General features: G+C 39.1%; 2 protein-coding genes across 10 annotated transcripts in view; both read right to left on the minus strand.

Annotated features, from left to right (window-relative positions):
* The window catches only part of LOC134745662 (uncharacterized), a 194189-nt gene that overhangs the window by 64669 nt on the left and 107965 nt on the right, over window positions 1-21555 (minus strand). The gene's annotated exons all lie outside the window — the stretch shown is intronic.
* On the minus strand, window positions 584-6631 carry LOC134745560 (uncharacterized). 9 transcript variants are annotated; one of them, XR_010128193.1, is made up of 4 exons: window positions 5272-5586; window positions 5009-5104; window positions 1457-1527; window positions 584-1018 (listed from the first exon to the last, which is right to left on the minus strand). XR_010128193.1 is itself a non-coding variant. In XM_063679631.1 (3 exons), exons 1-3 carry the CDS (start codon window positions 5975-5977, stop codon window positions 743-745), a joined length of 732 nt encoding a protein of 243 aa, XP_063535701.1. In that variant the 5' UTR covers window positions 5978-6631; the 3' UTR covers window positions 584-742. The 9 variants fall into 9 exon arrangements, 8 of the variants coding, with proteins under 8 accessions (XP_063535701.1, XP_063535702.1, XP_063535703.1 ...); XM_063679631.1 differs by lacking the exons at window positions 5009-5104; window positions 5272-5586 and adding an exon at window positions 5593-6631; XM_063679632.1 differs by lacking the exon at window positions 5009-5104.

The following is a 21555-nucleotide window of genomic DNA, read 5'->3' on the forward strand; positions in this document are numbered from 1 at the left end:
TCAACTTTAAAAGAAGGTACGAAATTAATGGGTATTTTTTCTATGTAGGTGTTCAGCGTTGGAGGTAATGGCGACCAAATGAAAGCAGAGAATCTGATATCTTAATTTAATGTTTTACAGAAGGCTGGTTAGAAAAAGTGGGCTTATCTACATACATGTAGAAGCTTATATAGTAAAGTACAGCGCCACACTATGACACTACGGATTGGTTAGGAACTATTACATACATTGACATAGCTAACAGCTTATTGAGCACTTAAACTAGTACACAATAGTTTCGGTAGATGTCACCTTTACATATCATAGGACGATTGAGAGACTTAATCTGTCTAGATTAGGTAAGTAGGTACTTAGGTATGCTAATACCTACTTATCTGCTACTTGTTAAGATAGGTCTTAACATTTTGCCACCCCTTGAAATAGTTAATGTTTTATGAGTAACATTAGGTATTTCAAAGAATAGGCTTTATACATTTTACCTATCAGTAAGGATGGGCAGAGTTCTTTGTTACGAGTTATAGTTAGGTAATTACTTAAATTTTAATTAGATCTGTGCCCATTCTTATAAATGAAACAACAATAGGAAATGATTTTTATTTTAAATAGGGAGTAGGTATTCTAATTATGTACATAGGTACTAGGTAAGTAAGGTAATTTAGGTACTTAATTATACTTATTAGACACTTAGTTATAATTATTTGAACTTTACATTAGGTTGGTACTGTTGGTAGGTATTTACTACTTATATGACTTCACCCGAAGTAGGTAATGGACAAATGTTATTGAACGCGCGTTGGATGTCCCCTCTGGCGGTTCGGATGACGGCCACCCTGGTGACGCCATCCCGGCCCGGCTGCGTCGCGACGATCTTGCCCAGCCTCCACCGGCAGGGCGGCAGACGCTCGTCTCGTACCAGGACGACGGTGTCGACTGCGAGGCTTGGGCCGCGCGCGCTCCTCCACTTCGTGCGTTCCTGCAGCGTTCCGATGTAGTCACGTGACCAGCGCCGCCAGAAGTCCTGCGTGATTTGTTGCAAAAGTTGATAGTGAGTTAATCGGTTCTTTGGTACATGGTTATAATCTTCGTCCGGAAGTGAATTTGGTGCTTTTCCAATTAAAAAGTGAGCTGGCGTAAGGACAGGATAGTCAGGATTTGAACTAGGTAAGGGACATAGTGGCCTAGAATTTACCATAGATTCTACCTGATATAGGATTGATACAAATTGTTCGTAAGTTAACAAAGATAACCCTAACACTCTTTTTAAATGATATTTGGTAAGTTTTATACTAGATTCCCATAGGGACCCCATATGAGGTGTATAGACAGGAATAAAACTCCATTTTATGCCCTCGTCTGCGCAATGAGATACTAGCTCGCTCGAGCTGTCCTGTAGGTATTTTTGTAAATCTTTTAGCTCGTTACTAGCCCCATGAAAGGTTGTTGAATTGTCACTCACCAACTCCTTCGGTTTACCTCTCCTGGCGATGAATCGTCGCAGCGCCGCCAGGAAATTGGCTGACTCGAGCCCTGTAATTAATTCGAGATGAATTGCCTTTGTTGCAAAACAAATAAACACTGCTATATAGCACTTAGAGACCTTGTAACCACGCCCTGTCCTATCTCTAATGTTATAAGGTCCTCCATAATCGATACCCGTGATAGCAAAGGGGGGGGAAGGATTTACCCTTGAGGGGGGTAAGTTTCCCATTATAGGGTTAGTAGTCTTTGGATTTGCTCTAAAACACGGAACGCATTTATTTACAATTTTCGAGGCTAACATCCTACCTTTTGTTGGCCAGATGCGCTCGCGAATAGTTGAAAGTAATAACTGAGGGCCAGCGTGCAGAGTACGTATATGTGCGTTTGCCATCAGTAGTTTGGTAAGCGCGTGCTCGTGACTTAATATTAAAGGATGTTTTTTTTCATATGCATAATGCGAAAGACCGATTCGTCCGCCTACGCGAACGAGTCCGTCCTTCATGAATGGGTGTAAAGATAATATTTTTGATTTGTTAAGAACCGGTTTATTGTTTTGCAATAATTTATATTCGTGTGGGAATGATTCCATTTGTGCATGTCTAATTAATGCGTGATCCGATTTTTTTAATTCTTCTACGGACAATGGTCCTGATAATTTATTATTTGGATTAATTGTTCGAGTTTTATTTTTTGTATTATATATAAATCGAAGTATGTATGCTAATACATGAATAAGTGTTTTATCGCTTGACCACCTGTGGAAAAGATATTGTATCGTGTCGTTAGATTCTGTGCTAATAGCCAAGGTGAGAGTTATGTTTACGTCGCTCTCGGCCTCGGGTGCATGATTTAGTGACTCAGAATCGTGGGTCGGCCATGTGTCCGGACTTTGGGTCAACCACGCCGGCCCAGACCACCATAACTGGTTGGTTTCCAGCTTGCCTGGTGCTACCCCTCGGGACAAAAGGTCGGCGGGGTTATCCTCCGAGCGGACCCATGACCACTCGTGCTTGTTTGTAAGTGATAATACTTTTGTGACTCTGTTACTAACAAAACAAGTTAATTTAGGGTTACTATTTTTTATCCAACATAATGTTATTTTTGAATCTGACCACAGGTTGATTCCGGAAACGTCACATTTTAATGCTCGTTTTATTTTGTCGACATGTGTCGCGAGCAGTAAACTGGAACAAAGTTCCAAATTTGGAATAGTTTGGGGTTGTATTGGACTTATTTTTGATTTTGAGTAAAGTAGGTGAACTTGTACGTTTCCTACTCTATCGCTTGATCGTATATAGATGGCAGCGCCATAGGCTTTAATACTACTGTCACAGAACCCATGAATTTGTATCGTTACATAATTGGGTATGACTGTACATCTCGAAATTTTCAATTGGTTTAATAAAAACAAGTCTCGATAGAATGTGTTCCATTCTTGGATCAAGTCTTGTGTTAATTCGGTATCCCAATCTAATTGAGCCTTAAATAATTTTTGAATAAATATTTTGGCTACTACAATTACTGGTCCCGTCAAGCCTAGGGGGTCGAAAATGGACGAAACTACCCCTAGTACCTTTCTTTTGGTGATTGGGTGTGAAATTTGGTTTTCTTTAATGGTATACATAAGCTCATCTGAGTCACTAGACCACGCTAAACCCAGGACCTTATGTGTTTTATCTCCAAATTCGGTTGTGTGTGTGTTTTGGTGTGTGTGTGTTTCGCTCACCCGTTTTATGATGACTTCGGAATTGGACTTCCATTTCCGCAGCGTGAAGTTGGCTCCCCGCAGGATCTCGTTCACCTGTGATGCAGTTTCAGCTACCTGATTCTCGTCGTCGCCGCCGGCGATAAAATCGTCCATGTAGAACTGGTTCGCTATGGCCTCTGCAGCTGCTGGAAATGTGTGTTGGTTTTCGTTTGACAATTGTAACAAACATCTGGTTGCAATATGTGGTGCTGACTTTAAGCCGAAACTTAATGTGGTCAGCATATAAATTTGGAGTCGTTGGTGAGTATTTTCCCGCCAAAATATGCATTGTAGGTATTGTTGATTTGGTTTAACATAAATACATCTGTACATTTTTTGTATGTCAGCGTTAATAACATATTGGTATTTTCGGAATCGTAGAAGTATATTTATGAGTTCGTCCTGTATTATTGAGCCTTTGTATTGGATATCATTCAAAGAAATGCCGTTATCAGTTCTGCATGAGCAGTCGAAAACAATTCGAATAGGGGTTGAGGGGGAGTCGCGAAAAACAGCTTGGTGGGGTAGAAAATTACATGGGCCATCATAATTATCTTGTAATTGAATCATATGGCCAGCTTGTTCGAACTCGCGCATGAAATTCACATATTTATCTTTAAATTCGGGGTTCCGCTCGAACTTGGATTCTAATGTTTTGAACCTCCGATATGCTATGTGCCTAGATTGACCTAACTTGGTAGGTGGCTGCTTTAATGGAAGTTCTATTTCGAAATTACCCTCAGAGTTGTGAGTGTGAGTTTTCAGAAATATATCCTCACATTGTTTTTCATCATAGGGTAAATTTGGTGCGGAACCCTCCTCTATTTCCCAAAACTTTTTTAATTGAGTTTCTACTGTAACTTTACATTGAATGGCAGACTCGGTTTTTTTTTGTACGGAACCCGTGACTATCCATCCTAATCGCGAGCGTCTCAGAACCGGTAATCCGGGCCCGAGCTTGTATTTACCGGTAAGAAGTAAATCAAAGAATATCTCCCCACCGATAAGCAAATCTACATCTTGAGCTAAGTTAAACTCGTCATCAGCTAATTTATAACGCGACGGAATGTGCCAACGTTGCACGTTTGGTATTAAAATGTTGGTAGTACAAATTATAGGCGTAATAAAACAGGACAAATTCGTTGTAAAGGTTCCGTCTAAGGAATGCAATGTTACGTCACACGATTCTAAAAGGCTAGACACTTTTTCATTGAAACCTATGACATTTAAGGCAAGTTGTTCCTTGTTTAATTGTAACTTTTTGGCCGCGTTTTCGGTAATGAAATTTTCTTGCGAGCCATTGTCTAAAAATGCCTTCATTTTATGCACATTGTTATGCTTATCCCTAACGAGCACTTGGGCTGTTGTAAGGAAAACTGACCTATTTCGCGCATTGTTTATTTGTTTTTCGATTAAAGTGTTATTCGACAAGGTAGTCTCGATTTGACTAGAACTCGGTTGTTCGTCGATTAACGTTGATATTGGTAATCGCGTTGGTACGGGGTTACTACCTACATGAGTGTTGGTATTTGGTTTGTGTAGTAACGTATGATGCTTGCCCTTACATACTCGACATGTACTGGCCCTGCAGTTTGTTAAGACATGCGTTCCGGACAAACAATTAAAGCATAATCGTAATTTATTCACGGCTCGGATGCGCGCGATAACGTTTAATGCACTAAACTTTGGACACTGATTAATATAATGCGTACTCGAACAATACGGACACTGGTTACATTTAAACTGTTTGGAGGTTACCTTGATAGGTTCGGACGTGGTTACCATGGCCTTCTTGGAAGTGCTGGGTGCGTCCGATGGTACTGCTGGGCTGGTCGCTTCCAGCCGGTCAGCTCAGTTCTTTAGGAAGGTTTTGAAATCCTGCAACGAAGGCAATTTTCTCAAATCAACACTGTTTTCCCACTTTGATTGCAATCGACTGTCTAACTTTTTAACTAACATGTGAATAATTGCGAGATCCCAATTTTCGGTAGGTACATTTAATGAGCGCAAAGATCTCAAATGTTTGGAAATATTATCGCACAGACCTCTTAGACCCGAAGGAGTTGACGGTACCGGTTCCACGTCGAACAAGGCTCGCATGTGGTTGGTGACTAAACGTTTAGGATTATTATAACGTTCACAAAGCATCTGCCACGCGAGCATGTACGCGTCCTCGGAGAAATCGAGCGAACTAATTACCTCAAGTGCGCCGTCTTGTAAACAACTGCGTAGGTACTTATATTTTACGATCGGTGCTAAGCTAGCTTGGTTGACTAGGGCATCAAATGTGTCTCGAAATTGCAGCCACTGTGTTAGGTCTCCGTCGAAGCTAGGGAGGCTAATTTCGGGATATTTTATCGACTCACCGAGGGGTTGCTGCGGCGGGGCTTGCGGACTATGGTCATTTGGTGTTGAATCGGTATCTACCTTCGCCAGCAGCTTGCCCTTAGCGCTAAGTCGGTAAAATGTGTCCTCAAATGACATACGCTCGGCCTCGTGGGCTTCGATGTCCCCTTCGTCGCTGCACAGTGTCTCGATCCGGTCCTGTATCTCAGAGAAATCATTGTATAACTTTGGTAATTGTTCTAGTCTTAAGCTTATGTCTACAATTATTTCGGCCGTCAATGCACTTGAGTCGATTCTTTCTATAAATTTATTAAATACAGTTAATTTTCGCTTACAGACACCTCGTCTATTTTTTAACTGCCTAATTTCTAACTCTTCTAGAGTGTTTTTGGAAGTTTCTAACATGATTAAGAACGATTACAATTTACAATTTGTAGGAAATAAATCGATTACAATTAAATTTGGTAGGGAGATTTGGTAGATAGGTTAGGGAATGCCAGCTCACTTGCCTTCTCGATTGATGCTCGTGCGCGTGGCGTAGCTTGGTGATTGCCCTCGCTTGGGCGTTCCTTCTGCCTCTGGTGTGGTACCACCCACGTGGTCCCTTTGGTACTTGCGGTAGCCGTTCCCTGCTGCGGCTGCGGTGCCACGCACGTGGTCCCGCTTTGGTGGCTCGGTCGGCGCCTGTCGCGTTGGCTCAGGCCGCTCGATCGAGTGGTGTGGTCGCCTCCTAGTCACCTCTTCAGCTTCTTCAGGTCGGCGGAGCCCCACGCGGTTGCTGCCTACGTGGTAACGTTGCTCTCCCGGCCTAAATCAGGATACGCGGCGATTCCTCGACGTACCGGCTCGCAAATTTTACTAAATTTACTAGCGATTCGCTTTAAAGTACTGAGATTAACCGCGATTTAAACTAGGGGTCACCATTATGTTCAGCGTTGGAGGTAATGGCGACCAAATGAAAGCAGAGAATCTGATATCTTAATTTAATGTTTTACAGAAGGCTGGTTAGAAAAAGTGGGCTTATCTACATACATGTAGAAGCTTATATAGTAAAGTACAGCGCCACACTATGACACTACGGATTGGTTAGGAACTATTACATACATTGACATAGCTAACAGCTTATTGAGCACTTAAACTAGTACACAATAGTTTCGGTAGATGTCACCTTTACATATCATAGGACGATTGAGAGACTTAATCTGTCTAGATTAGGTAAGTAGGTACTTAGGTATGCTAATACCTACTTATCTGCTACTTGTTAAGATAGGTCTTAACAGTAGGTATGTTTTTGGATCCCTCGAAAACCCATCCATCTTAAAGGTCGGCAACCCTCTTGCAACCACTCTGGTGTTGTACCCTGTGAATCCTGGGCTGGTCATGTCTGCCGAATGCCGAGTAAGCTGTGGGTCAAATCGCCACAGAGTGGCAGCTCAGCTCAAAACGAGGATTTGGCAGACCATCGCCATCGCCGACGTTGGACTCCTTTTTAAAGGAATGGCCAGAAACTGCGCAGGATTGGGAGACTGGAAAAAGTGGGGGAAGCCTTTGCCCAGCAGTGGGACATTATATTCTTCTTCTTCTTTTCCTGTTACCCCCTGCTGGGGTGTAGGGCTCGAATCTTGTTCTTCATTGACTTCGGTCTTGGACAGCTTGGGTAACCTCCCACCCCATCCCCAATACACCCAGCTCTTGCTCCACAGAACGACACCAAGTAGATTTAGGGCGACCATGTTTCCGCTCACATTATATTACATGGACATTATATTAGGCCCCTAATATTAATAAACAGTGTATTGGATTCACAGGGTACTGTTGTAGGTTTGTGTCCATGGGGACGGTGTATACCCTCAGGTAATTCGGCTGATCGTTTGCTTCCTATAGTAAACACCCTGTCAGCCAGTACAGGTTTGTCTCAAATGTACAGTCAAGTGTAAAAATATAGGTGCTCATTATACTCAAAAATATGTCCCATAGCTCTTATGTCAGCGAATTAAGAACTATAGGACATATTTTTGAGTACGTTATATGCACCCATATTTTTACACTTGACTGTACGATCAGCATTAACCTCTCCTCCTAATTTAAAATCACGCATTAGGATTACTGCATTCAAAATGTCAAGTTTTACAATAATGTAATAAATTGAAGTTGTACGCATCAAAAATGACAGAAAAATAAAAGAAGTAAAAACCATCCATCATGCGTGAGTTGATCAGGGCGGACAAAAGGTATTGTGTTCGATTCAGGCCCTTGCGAGGTTCATAATGTCCAATTTTGATGATTGTATTGAACAGTTTAAATGTCTGTATGGGACCCATTGCCTTAAAGCAATACAAAAGTCACAAATGATGGTCAAAGTCTGGCACCCCCACTTTACTGACGAAACGGTCCTTACGAAATGGCAATACATCGTGACGTAACGATGTAACATCGCTATTGCTTGGAAGCCGTTTCGATGTATGGAAAACAAAGGAAATTGTGATTTTGTCGGTGAAATTGCTATACTATTTTTTTTTATAAAATGTAAGGAATCGAATGGTACCATGATTTTTTTCCTATTTGGAAGTTACAAAAAATTAAATTTTGAAACTGAGGTCTTGTATTTTTTTATTATTTCCATATATTTTTTAAGTTTCCAAATTGTTGTGATAATTTTTTATCTATTTAACTAGATTTAGTTATTATTCCCCTATTTCAGGGGTCACCAATCAGTTTCTTCAGGGGTCCGGTTCTTAAAATAAAATGACTATCGCGGTCCGTTTCTCCTGAGTTTATTAAATAAGCAATAACGCACCGGTCCGCATCCGGACCGCCTGCCCTATTTCATGGGATGGAAATCTTCATACCTGTTAACTGTCAGTTAACTAATGTGTCCCATACCCGCCAGGGCGGCGGCGCCACAGTTATGCAAAGAGGAAATATGGACCTATTTACTTACAAAATGCAAATAAATGCAGCATTATATTTTATTACGTTGCGCTCTTTGGTCGCGGTCCAATTATTTAAGACCATCAAAGAAACAATGCTTTGCTTCTAATACCACATTAAAATTACTACCGTGAATACACTTTAGTAGCACTAAAACCCCCTTTGAAATCCTATTGCTACATTTTATACGCAAATATTTTAAGACTATTCGTGCCATTCGATTGTAAGCAAGGCAATTTGCATTGCAAATCTAAAAGATAATATCAAACTGATTTATTGCAAACAAAAGTAATCCCTATTTCACACAAACAAGGTTCAAATTTCGAGTGAACAAGCCAGTCTGTAAGAGGCATAGTTTACAATATGACCTTATAAAGAAAAGCACTGGCCACCTAAAATGGATTTCAATACGAAATATGTACTTACTTTTAAAATATTTCGAAAATGGAATGAATATAAATTTGATGACTTTCGTTTAGATATTCTCGTTAAGGTATTGCTGTTCGTTAATGTCGTTGTTGTTAATGTGTGTTTGGTTGTTATTAAACGTCTTTACTTTATGTACACTCATATCATAAACCCTATATTATGCGTTCAAAAACCACAAATTACGGCCAGCATAAAGCAGCTTTTAGGGTTCCGTACCCAAAGGGTAAAAACGGGACCCTATTACTAAGACTCCGCTGTCTGTCTGTCCGTCTGTCACCAGGCTGTATCTCATGAACCGGTAGAATAGCTAGTCAGTTGACATTTTCACAGACGATGTATCTCAGTTGCCGCTATAACAACAAATACTAAAAATAGAATAAAATAAATATTTAAGTGGGGCTCCCATACAGCAAACGTGATTTTTTGCCGTTTTTTGCGTAATGGTACGGAACCCTTAGTGCGCGAGTCCGACTCTCACTTGGCCGGTTTTTAAAACTGTTTTGTTAGAACAAAAGTGTATATGAGGAAATGTTATTATTGTATTATAAATTTCGAACATCTCTGAATAATAATAGGAATTTTATTTTACCACATTTCTAGTATCAGTCAAGATGACGTTTTATCGACCCAGGTAGCATTTATACGTCATTATGACGTCCGTTACGTCATTGTGACGTATTAATGACGTCACTATGGCGTCATTATGACGTCGTTGACGTCACTTTGCTACCTGGGGAGTGTGTGATCAAATGTGGCCGTAACAGAGTTCCCGAACACATCAGTAGAGAAATTAATAATATGTGTGTAAAGCAGTTTATATAACTGTAAATAATTAGGTATCAAAACACTCGTGTGATGTTTTTATGTGGCAGTCACAGAAACTACTAATATCGATTAATAATTTAATATCTACATAAGTAAAGCCAAAATATCTATGCTATGATGATACTACGAAAAGCTACGTGACTTTATCCATACTGACTCCATAGACTACCTGCTTAAGTTTTGATTGGCGTTATTTACTAACTGATTTTAGGTATTTGTTTACTTAATTTAATTATTTGCTGCACAAACGAATCATTTTATACTAAATGTGTTTATAATCCTAAGCCAAAGCAATACAATTATAGGCGGAACATCAAACCAACCTATCAATTTAGATGGTATTCAAATAACTTCTTTCAAACACCTTTGTCAGTAAAAACTATACAGTAGCCGAAATTCAAATCACGGATCACTATGAATACATTCAAATTCAAATTTGATTGAGTACACAAAAGACCAAAAGCCTACGACCAAAACAAAAAAAATGAGTACATTAGTACAACACTACCGATAATGATTATAATTATAGTTTTTAAATAACATTACGTATTATTACGGCGGCACGTTTAAAAAAAAAGGACAGTCGATTTTAGCTTTTAAAGTAATGTAATAAGGTGTTTGTCAAAAAGCGTGTTACATTTAATAAATAATAGTCGGCCAATCAGAAAGCAATCTGCTTGGGATTAGTTCTGACGCCTCCCGTCAACGTGGTGGTCAATCATTACAACAGATAGTTTAATATTGTAGAAGATACTCCACTGTCTGAAACGTTCCTCGGGCAGTGCAAACAAATTTTATTTTGTGTATTACAACTTTTTTCCATACTAATAGTCGATGCCGTAAAACCTCCACACTATAGTCTAAAGCTTCCAACTATGGTCCAAAATTTACTAATTTTTTCGTTCAGGTGTGTCTTTTACTGTATTTTTTGTAGTTATAAGGCATGTTTATAAATGGAAGAAAAAACTCGGAGTAAACCAAAAGAAACATTTTGGTATTGATATGCCGAGACCCTCGACGAGAGGCTCTCAACAAGTGTGTAGGCAAAAATATCGATCCACTGATTTAAACTTTCACGATTTTGACTCATTATTATTTACAACGACGGGACTTAATCGCGTAAAATAAGTTTTAAATTTACCTCCGACGTTTCGAGGACGGCGTTGTCCCCGTGGTCTCGGAGAAGACTGGCTAAAGTTGACAGCAACATCAACTCGCGCGCCTAGAAGATGTTGATGTCAACTTTAGCCAGTCTTCTCCGAGACCACGGGGACAACGCCGTCCTCGAAACGTCGGAGGTAAATTTTAAACTTATTTTACGCGATTAAGTCCCATCGTTGTAAATAATAATATCGATCCAGACAAATGGCTCAAAAATATGTGAACACGACTTTATTGTCTAAGATGTAAGAGCGTACACATGTTTTTGAAACTTTGGGAATGTATATATATTTATGCGCTTGACTGTACAGCCGACGTAAACAGTTTTTGTACCAAAGTGGCTTATCTGCTTATAATCTAATCTGCCTTCTCTCGCAGTCATTTGACAGGTAATAAATACATATTTGTGTACCACCCACATCAAAAAGGGCGTATGTGTCTATGAATCTCATACACTCTTGTGTCTTTACCAATTTGAGCGGTAGCTCTTGCTGCATGTTATGGCATCAATGCTTGCGCATAGATTAAGCAACTTGCATATAAATAATGAGATAGACTGATATTTCTGTGCAACAGGTTATTGAACTTTTGTACGAATTAAAATGAACTGTAAAATTTTGGTAGGTACTAAAAAAATGTGTATTTTGGAACGTAAACAATTTCTAATGTAAGATAGACAAAAGTGTATACAGTAGAATCCGTTAATTATGACTCCGCTTATACTGACCAACCGCTTACTATGACGTAAACGTAATTACTGTGACAAGTTTCATATAAAATTCTTTGTGACGAAGTCGGATAATATGACTTCGCTTATAGTGACAAATCGCTTACTATGACCTATAGGTCATATTTTCATTAAATTATGTATGGTTAAACTGACACATTCGCGGATTTTCGTGGCCATCCCCACGTTTTTCCCTGCGAGGACGTTTGATGCGTACGGTGTTTTAGTTTTGATTCTCAGTGACAAGTTGATAATTGAATCAAGGTTAATAAAATTCATCTCTGACAGAGGAATTTATGATTAATTTAGAAACATTAATAAGAAATTAATTAACTATGCTTTATATGACATCCGCTTAGTATGATGTATTTGTCACTTCACTTTGATGTCATCATATGCGGATTCTACTGTATTGTGTTCTGGATAGAACATTGGTAAAATCTGGAAATCTATTAAGTACTAATACTTACTATCGATTTTTATTTTACTATCGTTGTTTTAGTCAGAGTTCAATAAAATTTGGTAAATAAGTAGATTGTTTCCTATTCTGTACAACAAGCGCGATTTCTTAAAAAATCTTTTTCTGACTTACGAAGAAGATCATGGTGATTATCAAGTTGTGGTTATTCCGTCCGGAATAGGAAGCTTGGATCTTTAAATCAACCAAATTTTATCGATATCGGCCCTTTATTCACATCCCAACTTACACGATAAACATTATCCTGCTGCTGTTGCTGTTGGGACAAAGTCGCAGACAAACGCGAGTTACTTACTTGGAATACATATGTACATACACACATATAAGTAATCACACCTATTTCCCGGAGGGGTAGGCAGAGACCACGGATTTCCACTTGCTACGATTCTGACATACCTCTTTCGTTCCTTCACTTTCATAACATTCCTCATACACGCTCGCCAGTTTAGGGTGCTCTTGACCTGGCCTTTCTTCAGGATTTCCCTATCTGATCAGAGAAAGTCCGCCGACGTCTACGCCTTCCAACTCCCGCTTACTTGTAATATGTATTAAAAACAGTACCCAACATTTTGGTGAGTACCAATTTGTAAACACATTAATCTTCTAGTCGAAGTCGAAATTAACCGATCACGCCGATATCAGGATCACGGGGTGATATAATCTAATTTATTTAAATTAAACCACCAACTTAATCTTCAAGTAATAAACTTTAATAAAAGACTCAATTATTATACGTGATTGAGTTATTTTTTTATTAACCCTTCCTAAAAACGCCAACTAACGCGAGCGGCTACAAACCCATATCAACCTTCCTGCATTCTGATAAGGTTTCCGATGACGCGCCGCGCACGATAGGGTTAAAGCTCATATCGACATGAGTTAAAAAAAAGAAAAAATGTTTAACAAGCGTGTCGGTTAGATCTGTATCGATGACAAGACAAGACAAGACAGGCGGTAATATTAGATATTAAAGATGGGAGTTAATGAAAACAATGATTAGTAGGTACTTAGGTAGATATCTTCCTTAATTTAACGCGGAAACTTCAAGGGGCAGGTACTCCCAAATTAACCTCTGTAACCCCACTACTGACTTCAGTCCGCCGGACGATATCGGCCTGTCAGTTAGAACAAAAATTTAACAGTTCCGATTAACTTACAGGCCGATATCGTCCGGCGGACTGATAGTCAGTGGGCCCCTTTACAGATCTAATAATATGTATTGGTTTTTCTTGACTATACTAAGGGTTCGATATTTGGTTGTGTGTCAAAATTATTTTCGTTGTCTTGTTTCTGACCACTCTGTCACGCTTCTAAAGGGGCCCACTGACTATCAGTTCGCCGGACGATATCGGCCTGCCATTTGTTCGGAACTGTCAAATTTTTGTTCTAACTGACAGGCCGATATCGTCCGGCGGACTGATAGTCAGTGGGCCCTTTTATTGTGTCTTTTATCAAATAAATAATAAAAGTTGAGCGCTGCATGTCTTTCTAGCTGTACATTACTCTCATCTCTTGAGAAAATTTTTAAACTAAATTTCACACCATACAAAAAGCTCCACACCGTCACATTTTTTGGTACCAAAAAACAAGACAACGAAAAAAATTATGACCAACGTATGTTTTTGTGATTCGATATTTATGTAATTATCCCAGCGCTGGTCAGTGACCAGTGGTCATTATATCAAAAGTTGCCTTACCTTCAATTACAGCCACATTGCCTATAAGGGGGCCCACTGATTATCAGTCCGCCGGACGATATCAGCCTGTCAGAACAAAAACGGAGATATATATATCTTTAGTTAGAACTAAAATTTTACAGTTCCGAACAACTGACAGGTCGGTATCGTCCGGCGCGGCGGACTGGTAATCAGGGGGCCCCTTTAGACAGGAGTGGCCGAAGCAAGAGGTCCCGCGGGTTCAAATCCCGGTAATGGCATTAATTTGTGTGTTCATCACGTATATTTGTTCCTGAATTATGGATGTTTTCTATGTATTTAAATATTTACCAATACGAATATCCATCTATTAATATATCGTCGCCGTATGTTGATTTGTGTAACATTATATCTCTTTTAGGGTTCCGTACCCAAAGGGTAAAAACGGGACCCTATTACTAAGACTCCGCTGTCAGTCTGTCCGACTGTCTGTCACCAGGCTGTATCTCATGAACCGTGATAGCTAGACAGTTGAAATTTTCACAGATGATGTATTTCTGTTGCCGCTATAACAAAACTAAAAAGTACGGAACCCTCGGTGCGCGAGTCCGACTCGCACTTGGCCGGTTTTTTTTATTAATACCACGAAATCCTTAAATATATTTGTGACTGAGCATACTTTTAAGTTTGTAATCGCCGACCAATCAAATACGTTACTACTAAGAATTGGTAACATTTACAAACTTATCTGTGCTAGCAACAAACCATTGCCACTCAATTAGTTATAAGACTGACAAACAGAATTTACCGCATTTATAACTTCGTCACATTCTTTAACTGAACTCCGGGGGTCTTTTACTACAACATTAAGATAAAGCATGAAAATAAGCAATAAAACTACAAACTACAAAGTCCATATTACTTTACTCATGTTTGTCAAATAAATTATCTTTATCTTTTTTTATCTTTATCAAATCGAAAACTACCAATAAGCCACGACTATTATTGTAAATCAGAATGCTCTACCTTCGTTTACAACTAATTTAAATATAAAAAGGTCAGTAGCGTGGTTCAGTTTTAATAGTTTTAAATTAGAAAAATAATTCCGGTCAAGTGTGTGTTGGATTGGGTAACGCGGTTCCGTAGATATTGTTAAAAGATAAGTTACGCTGCGTCTTACGTAAGCGAACAACTCGCGAATGCGAAGCGGCGTGGCGCGGCGGGCCCACGGCGTTCGCGTTCGCAACGAGATCGCCAACATAGAACACTTCTATAGGTATCAAAGGATTGATTCACCCCGCGCCGCATCGCTTCGCTTCGCGTTCGCGTGTTGTTCGCCTACGTAGTACGCTGCGTTAGGCCTAAGATACACTTGTAAGTTTTACATACGTAAGGGATACAGCTTTACTACAGAATGAGAGTTGAATATCATTATCTCATTACATATACAATGACATGAGTTATATCTAGGTCTGAAATTAGTTTATATAGCTCCAGTTTATAAAACAAACGAAATAGAGCACTAACAAGTTTTGTATGAAAAACTTAAATTCGCTGTATTTTTTTTATTATGGTATCTGAAGCTACATAAACTAATTACAGACATAGATATACCTTATCCTATTGTAAGTACAAAGTTTCAGAGCAATTTAACGATTCGTTTTGAAATGAGGGCGTAACTAAATAACTAGGTAGCTTTAATCTAAAATAGGCCCTTGAAGCATTGTACCAAGGATTAGTTTGCATATTATATCTAATTGAAAGCCAGGCCGTCGTTGGTATATCAAGCAGTTTTTGAGGCACTAAGGGTCAGTTGCACCAAACTATTTGTCATCGTTAAAGAGTTCGCTAAATTTTATTGTATGGAAAGTTTCATAGTAAACCGCCGCGGCGCGCCAGGTGACGTTGATCAGTCTGTCAAGTGAGGATGGTGCAACTGGCACTAAGTAAAAGTTACAGTTTCAGAGCAATCTAGCTAATCGTTTTAAAATGAGAGCGGAACTACGTTTGTATGGAGATTATGGAGAACCGAGCTTGCTGGAGAGGAGACCCTTAAGTATTAAATCATTTCGTATATACCTATAATGCGTTACCCGGCTTAAGGTTACGTATTTCCGTAAGGAACCTTAAAACTATAAAACCAGCCGAAAGCGTGACTCGATCATAATTTGAAAGAAATGTAACAGAATCCGGCGATTACCTGCGGTGGGTCAAAATGAAGGGCGCCGAAAGAGAAAATAATGGGAGTAAAAGGAATTAGGTTAATCTTACTATGGTCCAATTTTTGGAATTTTTCAAACGCACGCGAAGACTAAAGGGCCGCTTCTCCATACAAACGTAGACCCCATTTTCCTCTCTGGATATAGACATTATGAAAAATATTTCTACATAATTTGATGTAAGTATATTAACCATAGCTATGCGGTATGCCTCTGCGTTTGACTTTTTCGAATTATTGATTATTATTTTCCGAATTAAAATTTGGTGCGAAAAACAGATTTCATACATATTGTTAAATGCTACTAACTCTTATAATAATAAAAAACGTAGGGGCATAGCTGAGGTTGATATACAACAAATTGTGTCAAAATATTTTCAATAATGTTAATATCCAGAGAGGAAAATGTGGACTTCGTTTGTATGAAAAGGCGATTTCGCGCGGGTCCTCCACTTTCGTCTTAAAATAGGATGTCTTAAAACCACTTAACTATAAGTACATTATATAAATGCTTCCAAATATGGTTCAAAATTAATTCGAATATATTCGTACAGGCGTGACTATTATGTGAATATCGTCGTTATACTGTAGGTACTATGGCAAAATCTGTTATTAAATGAAAGGAAAAACTGAAACAAAACTGAAAAGAACACGTATTTAAATTTAATTACGTTTTGAACTTGTCGACGATTTTTATGGTTAGTATAAAAATCCTTCGAGTTGTTTGCTTCTTTCTAAGAAAAGACATCAACGGGCACAGTTGGGGCCTAACTTAAGTACCTAACTTAAGGGCCACGTCGCCATAGTAGCTACTTATATAGAAAAGTAATTAAGTACTTATGTTAGGGCACCGACTGTAGTAATACATAGGTATAAGCTCAGTTACAGTGATTATGTCAATAATGTGAATCCTTGCTTGAACAGATACGCTTTCTGTACATGTTTTAAGTACATAATTGTGAAATATTCCATTAACAATATGCAAAACTTCCTATTTATTTTATTTTTATTTTATTTATTTGGGGCATTAACAGCAATACAAAAAGTAATACAAATCATAGTGAACAGAAAACATAGCCAATAACAGATGTCCAGAAAAGTACAATTAACATGCAATAACTAAGTGGAACCACAAGAAAAAAGAAGGGAGTAAAAAAGCATTCTATACAAACTAGATATGGCTTGCATAACATGTGTACGTGTGTGTTTTGAGTGATTGTGTGTGCGTGTTCGTGTGTGTGTGTGTGTATGTGACTGTGACTGAGTGTGTAATGGAAGACGGAAAGATTAAGGTGTGTGATTATTTACCTAGTTAGATTTCGTCAATTGTCGTTATTTTTAGATTTCAGTAGCAGTGACTGAACTCGTTTTTTTAAAGTTGATTTTGTGCAGTCGAACAAATCGATACTACTAAATTGTTTATTATAAAGTATCCTATTTCTTATAAACAGTAATAGATGTCATATATTAAAGAATTCATACATTAGATATTTTTTTCTCTATAATTTAAGACATCTATTACAAACGAAATAAATATCATATACAAAGGAAAAAATTACCAAGGCCTCCAGTGCCCGAGGCTGGAATCGAACCAGCATCCTCCGTTTACGCGACGAAATTTCCAATATGACAATTTCCGAGGGCTTGTGGCGCCCCCTGGCCATCCTTGAGGTAGAACAGTATGGTTCGACCTCCTAACCGAATCAAACTCAGGTCAAACCGACCGAATCAAATCAAAATATTTTCATAAGTAATTTAAGTTCTTAGAGTTAAGAGTTTATAGTAGTACTTAAAAAAACACAAATGAAAATATTTAATAAAATAATTTTCCCCTCACTAGCTCGGAAAGTTGTCTTTTATCCTTTAAAACAAGCGGGGAAAAACGCATTTTATCCACTAGTGGGGAAAGTAATTTGACCTTGGATGGAGCGTGTTTAAGTAGCTTGACAGATAACAAAACGTAAAACGCTCATAATAATGATTCGTTTGATATTAATTATCATTAAACAAATGGTTTGAGAATCTAATAAAAAATACCAAATTTAGCTTTATTTAATGATTTTATGTCATAAACCTTAAAGTTCCATAAGAAACGTTTGTTTTTTAATAATGATGTTAAATATAATTCTGAACTCACAAGTTGAGTCAATGCAATTTCAAAACGCATCATTGACATTTCATACGTCAGAAATGTCAACATTGTCAACAAAATTTTTACTTAAAAACTTCTCTCGTAAAAATGCAGAATTTCCAGTTTTTTGTTATAATATCGTAAAAAAATGAGTGATTTCAGTGATGAAGATGATCTAACGCCTGTGGATGTTGCACTTTCCTCGCTATAGTGAGGTGAAAAGTTTTGTGTTACACACGGGTGCAAATGTATTTTACTTCTCGTGTGTTGAAACACTTGCTACGCTCAGGATTCTATTTTAGAACCACTCGCTTCGCTCGTGGTTCAACTATAGAATCCTTTCGCTTGCTCGTGTTTCAATTCCACACTATTGATTGGTTCCCAAAGTTGTTCCTATTTCTTGTGAAATTTTCCAAATATTCCTGTATTTTTAAATTTTTGGACATTTTCGCGGCCATGACAGCGTCTATTAGCCTATGGTGAACCGTACCATGTGCTTGTTTACCACTGCCGTATATCATTGCTAGAAACATATCAAACAGATTGATGATATCGACATGACATGACTGACGTTTACAAGGCTGTAGGAATCCGAATGATGGATCAGCTTCGGTATCGATTAGCACGGGTCGCTTGATGCGACGGCATAATCGATCGATTAATCGATTCATGTTTGGGTGGCGATATACGTTGTAGCAGTGGCAAAAAGTGCTAATGAAATAATACCTACTCCTTAATTATAATCCTTTAATACTTCTAATAGGAATCGTATCAAATGAGGGGTGTAAATTATGGTGTTAAACTTTTGTGCGGATTTGTGTGAACATAGTTCAGCTTGAATAAACATACGTCTAGCCGAGTGTAGTCTGCATCTATATAAATGATTTTTACGTCTCTATTGTTCGAGCGGTTAGCCATGGTGTGCCATTGTGTGTGAGCGCCGCACGCGCCGTGGCACGCGCCAACACACAATGGCACACAAAGGCCGACCGCTCGCAGAAAAGAGATAATGGCTTTTGTTTAACAGATTACCGTCTTAAGCGTGAAAATTCGTAGCGATCGAAACGCAACTGTCACTGTCGCACTAATATGGAAGAGTGATAGAGAGACACAAAGCGTTTCGTTGTCGTAGCGATAGCGTTTGTCACCTTGTCTAGGCCGTTAGAATTAAACTGTTTGTTACTTACTTCCCCTTCAAGATCTTATTGCAACATTGTACAATACCCAATTATTTGGTTGGGAGAATTTGGTCAGCACGGCCACATTCTTTGGCCCCTGACCCGGGCGTGGCGGCTGCGGGACAGGGCCCAAACTGCGGTGGGCGCGGCGAGCAACAGCCGGTGGTTAAATAAGGTGGATTCGATGGATAGCCTTGTAGACGGCAGAGCTTAATATTATGTTTATTACCCGGGTTATTCTCCAGATTTGTGCCTGCGTCTAAACTCCGTCAAACCATAATAAATGTATGAAAAATTTGACGGAGTTGAGTCTGACCGAGGCGTTTAGTGTCCCACTGTTAGGCAAAGGCCTCCCCTCATTTTCTACACTTGTCGTTGGTATTTGGTATTTGTTGTCGTGTGTTACATTTCTTTAAATTAGACATTTTGCACTTCCCAATAACCGCAAGTATTTCAAGTACCCGGGACCCGGGTATGTCCTTAAACTACGTCCAAAAGAGAGGTATGGGCACTGTGAATGACATCTCGGTTTGTGTGGTAGGGCACAGGACAGCGGATGTCATTCCAGATCTAGAGCAGAGCCCAACTGGGGAAGTACCTTACAGAAAACCGCAGCCAAATAACACTAGACCCTACTAATAGTGTGGTGTTCCTGCCGGTGAGTAAGGTTGCCAGAGCTCGAGGGAGTGGAGTGTTAGGGTCGGCAACGCGCGTAACTCCTCTGGAGTTGCAGGCGTACATAGGCTACGGAGACTGCTTAACATCAGGCGGGCCGTATGCTTGTTTGCCACCGACGTAGTATAAAAAAAAGTAACAAAAATTTTAAACATACCCAAGTAGAAATCATAAGCCTCTCTAAAATTAATTTATCTACATAAAATAATACGCACCGCGGTGAACTTTGCGTTGTCATTGTACTGGCTAACTAATAGATATCCTTACCTAGATTGCCGGCTGCCGGAATTATGTTGAGCAACTATATCGCTTACGGCAGTTACGGCGTTTTCGCAATCAGCGATAATGTGGTGTGAATTAAATGAATAAGTAGACAAAAACCAGGATATTAAACATTTAACTTATTTTACGGTTGGACTGCATGTATTTGTTTGTAATGTTTTAATATGTATCTTTGTGTGTTTATCTGTCGTGGCATCACCGAATGGGCCCTACGGAAGACCAGCGCTGGCTTTATAGCTAGCATTATGCTGAGTTGGGTCCATTTCGTGATGCACACTTGATGATCTCTTCTTTTCTTGCTGTTGTTGTCTGTACATGTTCGTACTTGTGTTGTGATCGTCACGAATAAATGTCTTTTATCTTTATTTTTTTTATTTTTAGTCACTCGCGCGACGTCTTTCGAGATCGTAGGTGTGAATTTCAAGCATTTGAAAAACTTATAGACTCAGGTTTTTTAATATTTGAAATATCGTGTTTTCTTAAGCATAAAAAATTAAAGTACGCAAACTTCTCTTAATAATAGGAATACGCATTTTTAGGGTTCCGTACCCAAAGGGTAAAAACGGGACCCTATTACTAAGACTCCTCTGTCCGTTTGTCCGTCTGTCTGTCACCAGGCTGTATCTCATCAACCGTGGTAGCTAGACAGTTGAAATTTTCACAGATGATGTATTTCAGTTGCCGCTATAACACCAAATACTAAAAAGTACGGAACCCTCGGTGGGCGAGTCCGACTCGCACTTGTCCAGTTTTTCTTTTGGAGCGAAAATGGTTGTAAAATTGATTTAATTTTATATATTTTTTTACAAATGATGATGATGATGCATTCCGGACATAGGGCTCTTAAAAGAATTATCCATTTGTCGCGATCGTGGGCGGTTACTTCCAGCTCTTTCCAGCCGTAGCAGCTTTTTACAAATGATTATGGTATTTTCTATAAAAAGGGACCTTATTGTTGATGGCGCTTACGCCGTTATAAACGATGCTCCGATACAAATACAATGCCGCGCGACGCTGTGCGGCGTAAGCGCAATCGACAATAAGGTCCCTTTTTTTAGAAAATGCCCCAATTAATATTTATTGTGTAATCATCAGCGCCTACATCGCCAGTTACGAACGTTCTCATCGATATTAGACAATTATACGCCTATTAAACGCCCCTTCGACATGCTGCAAGTTTTAATCGTCTTCAAAAAATATCCCTTAAAGGATCGTAATTTAGACTCATGTGTTGTGTCCGATCGAAACTCGTCCAAATCGAAACTGGAGTCTTTTAGTTGGGCCGAAACCTAA

The sequence above is a fragment of the Cydia strobilella genome, chromosome 11, assembly GCF_947568885.1.
Source record: "Cydia strobilella chromosome 11, ilCydStro3.1, whole genome shotgun sequence".
NCBI lineage: Eukaryota > Metazoa > Arthropoda > Insecta > Lepidoptera > Tortricidae > Cydia > Cydia strobilella.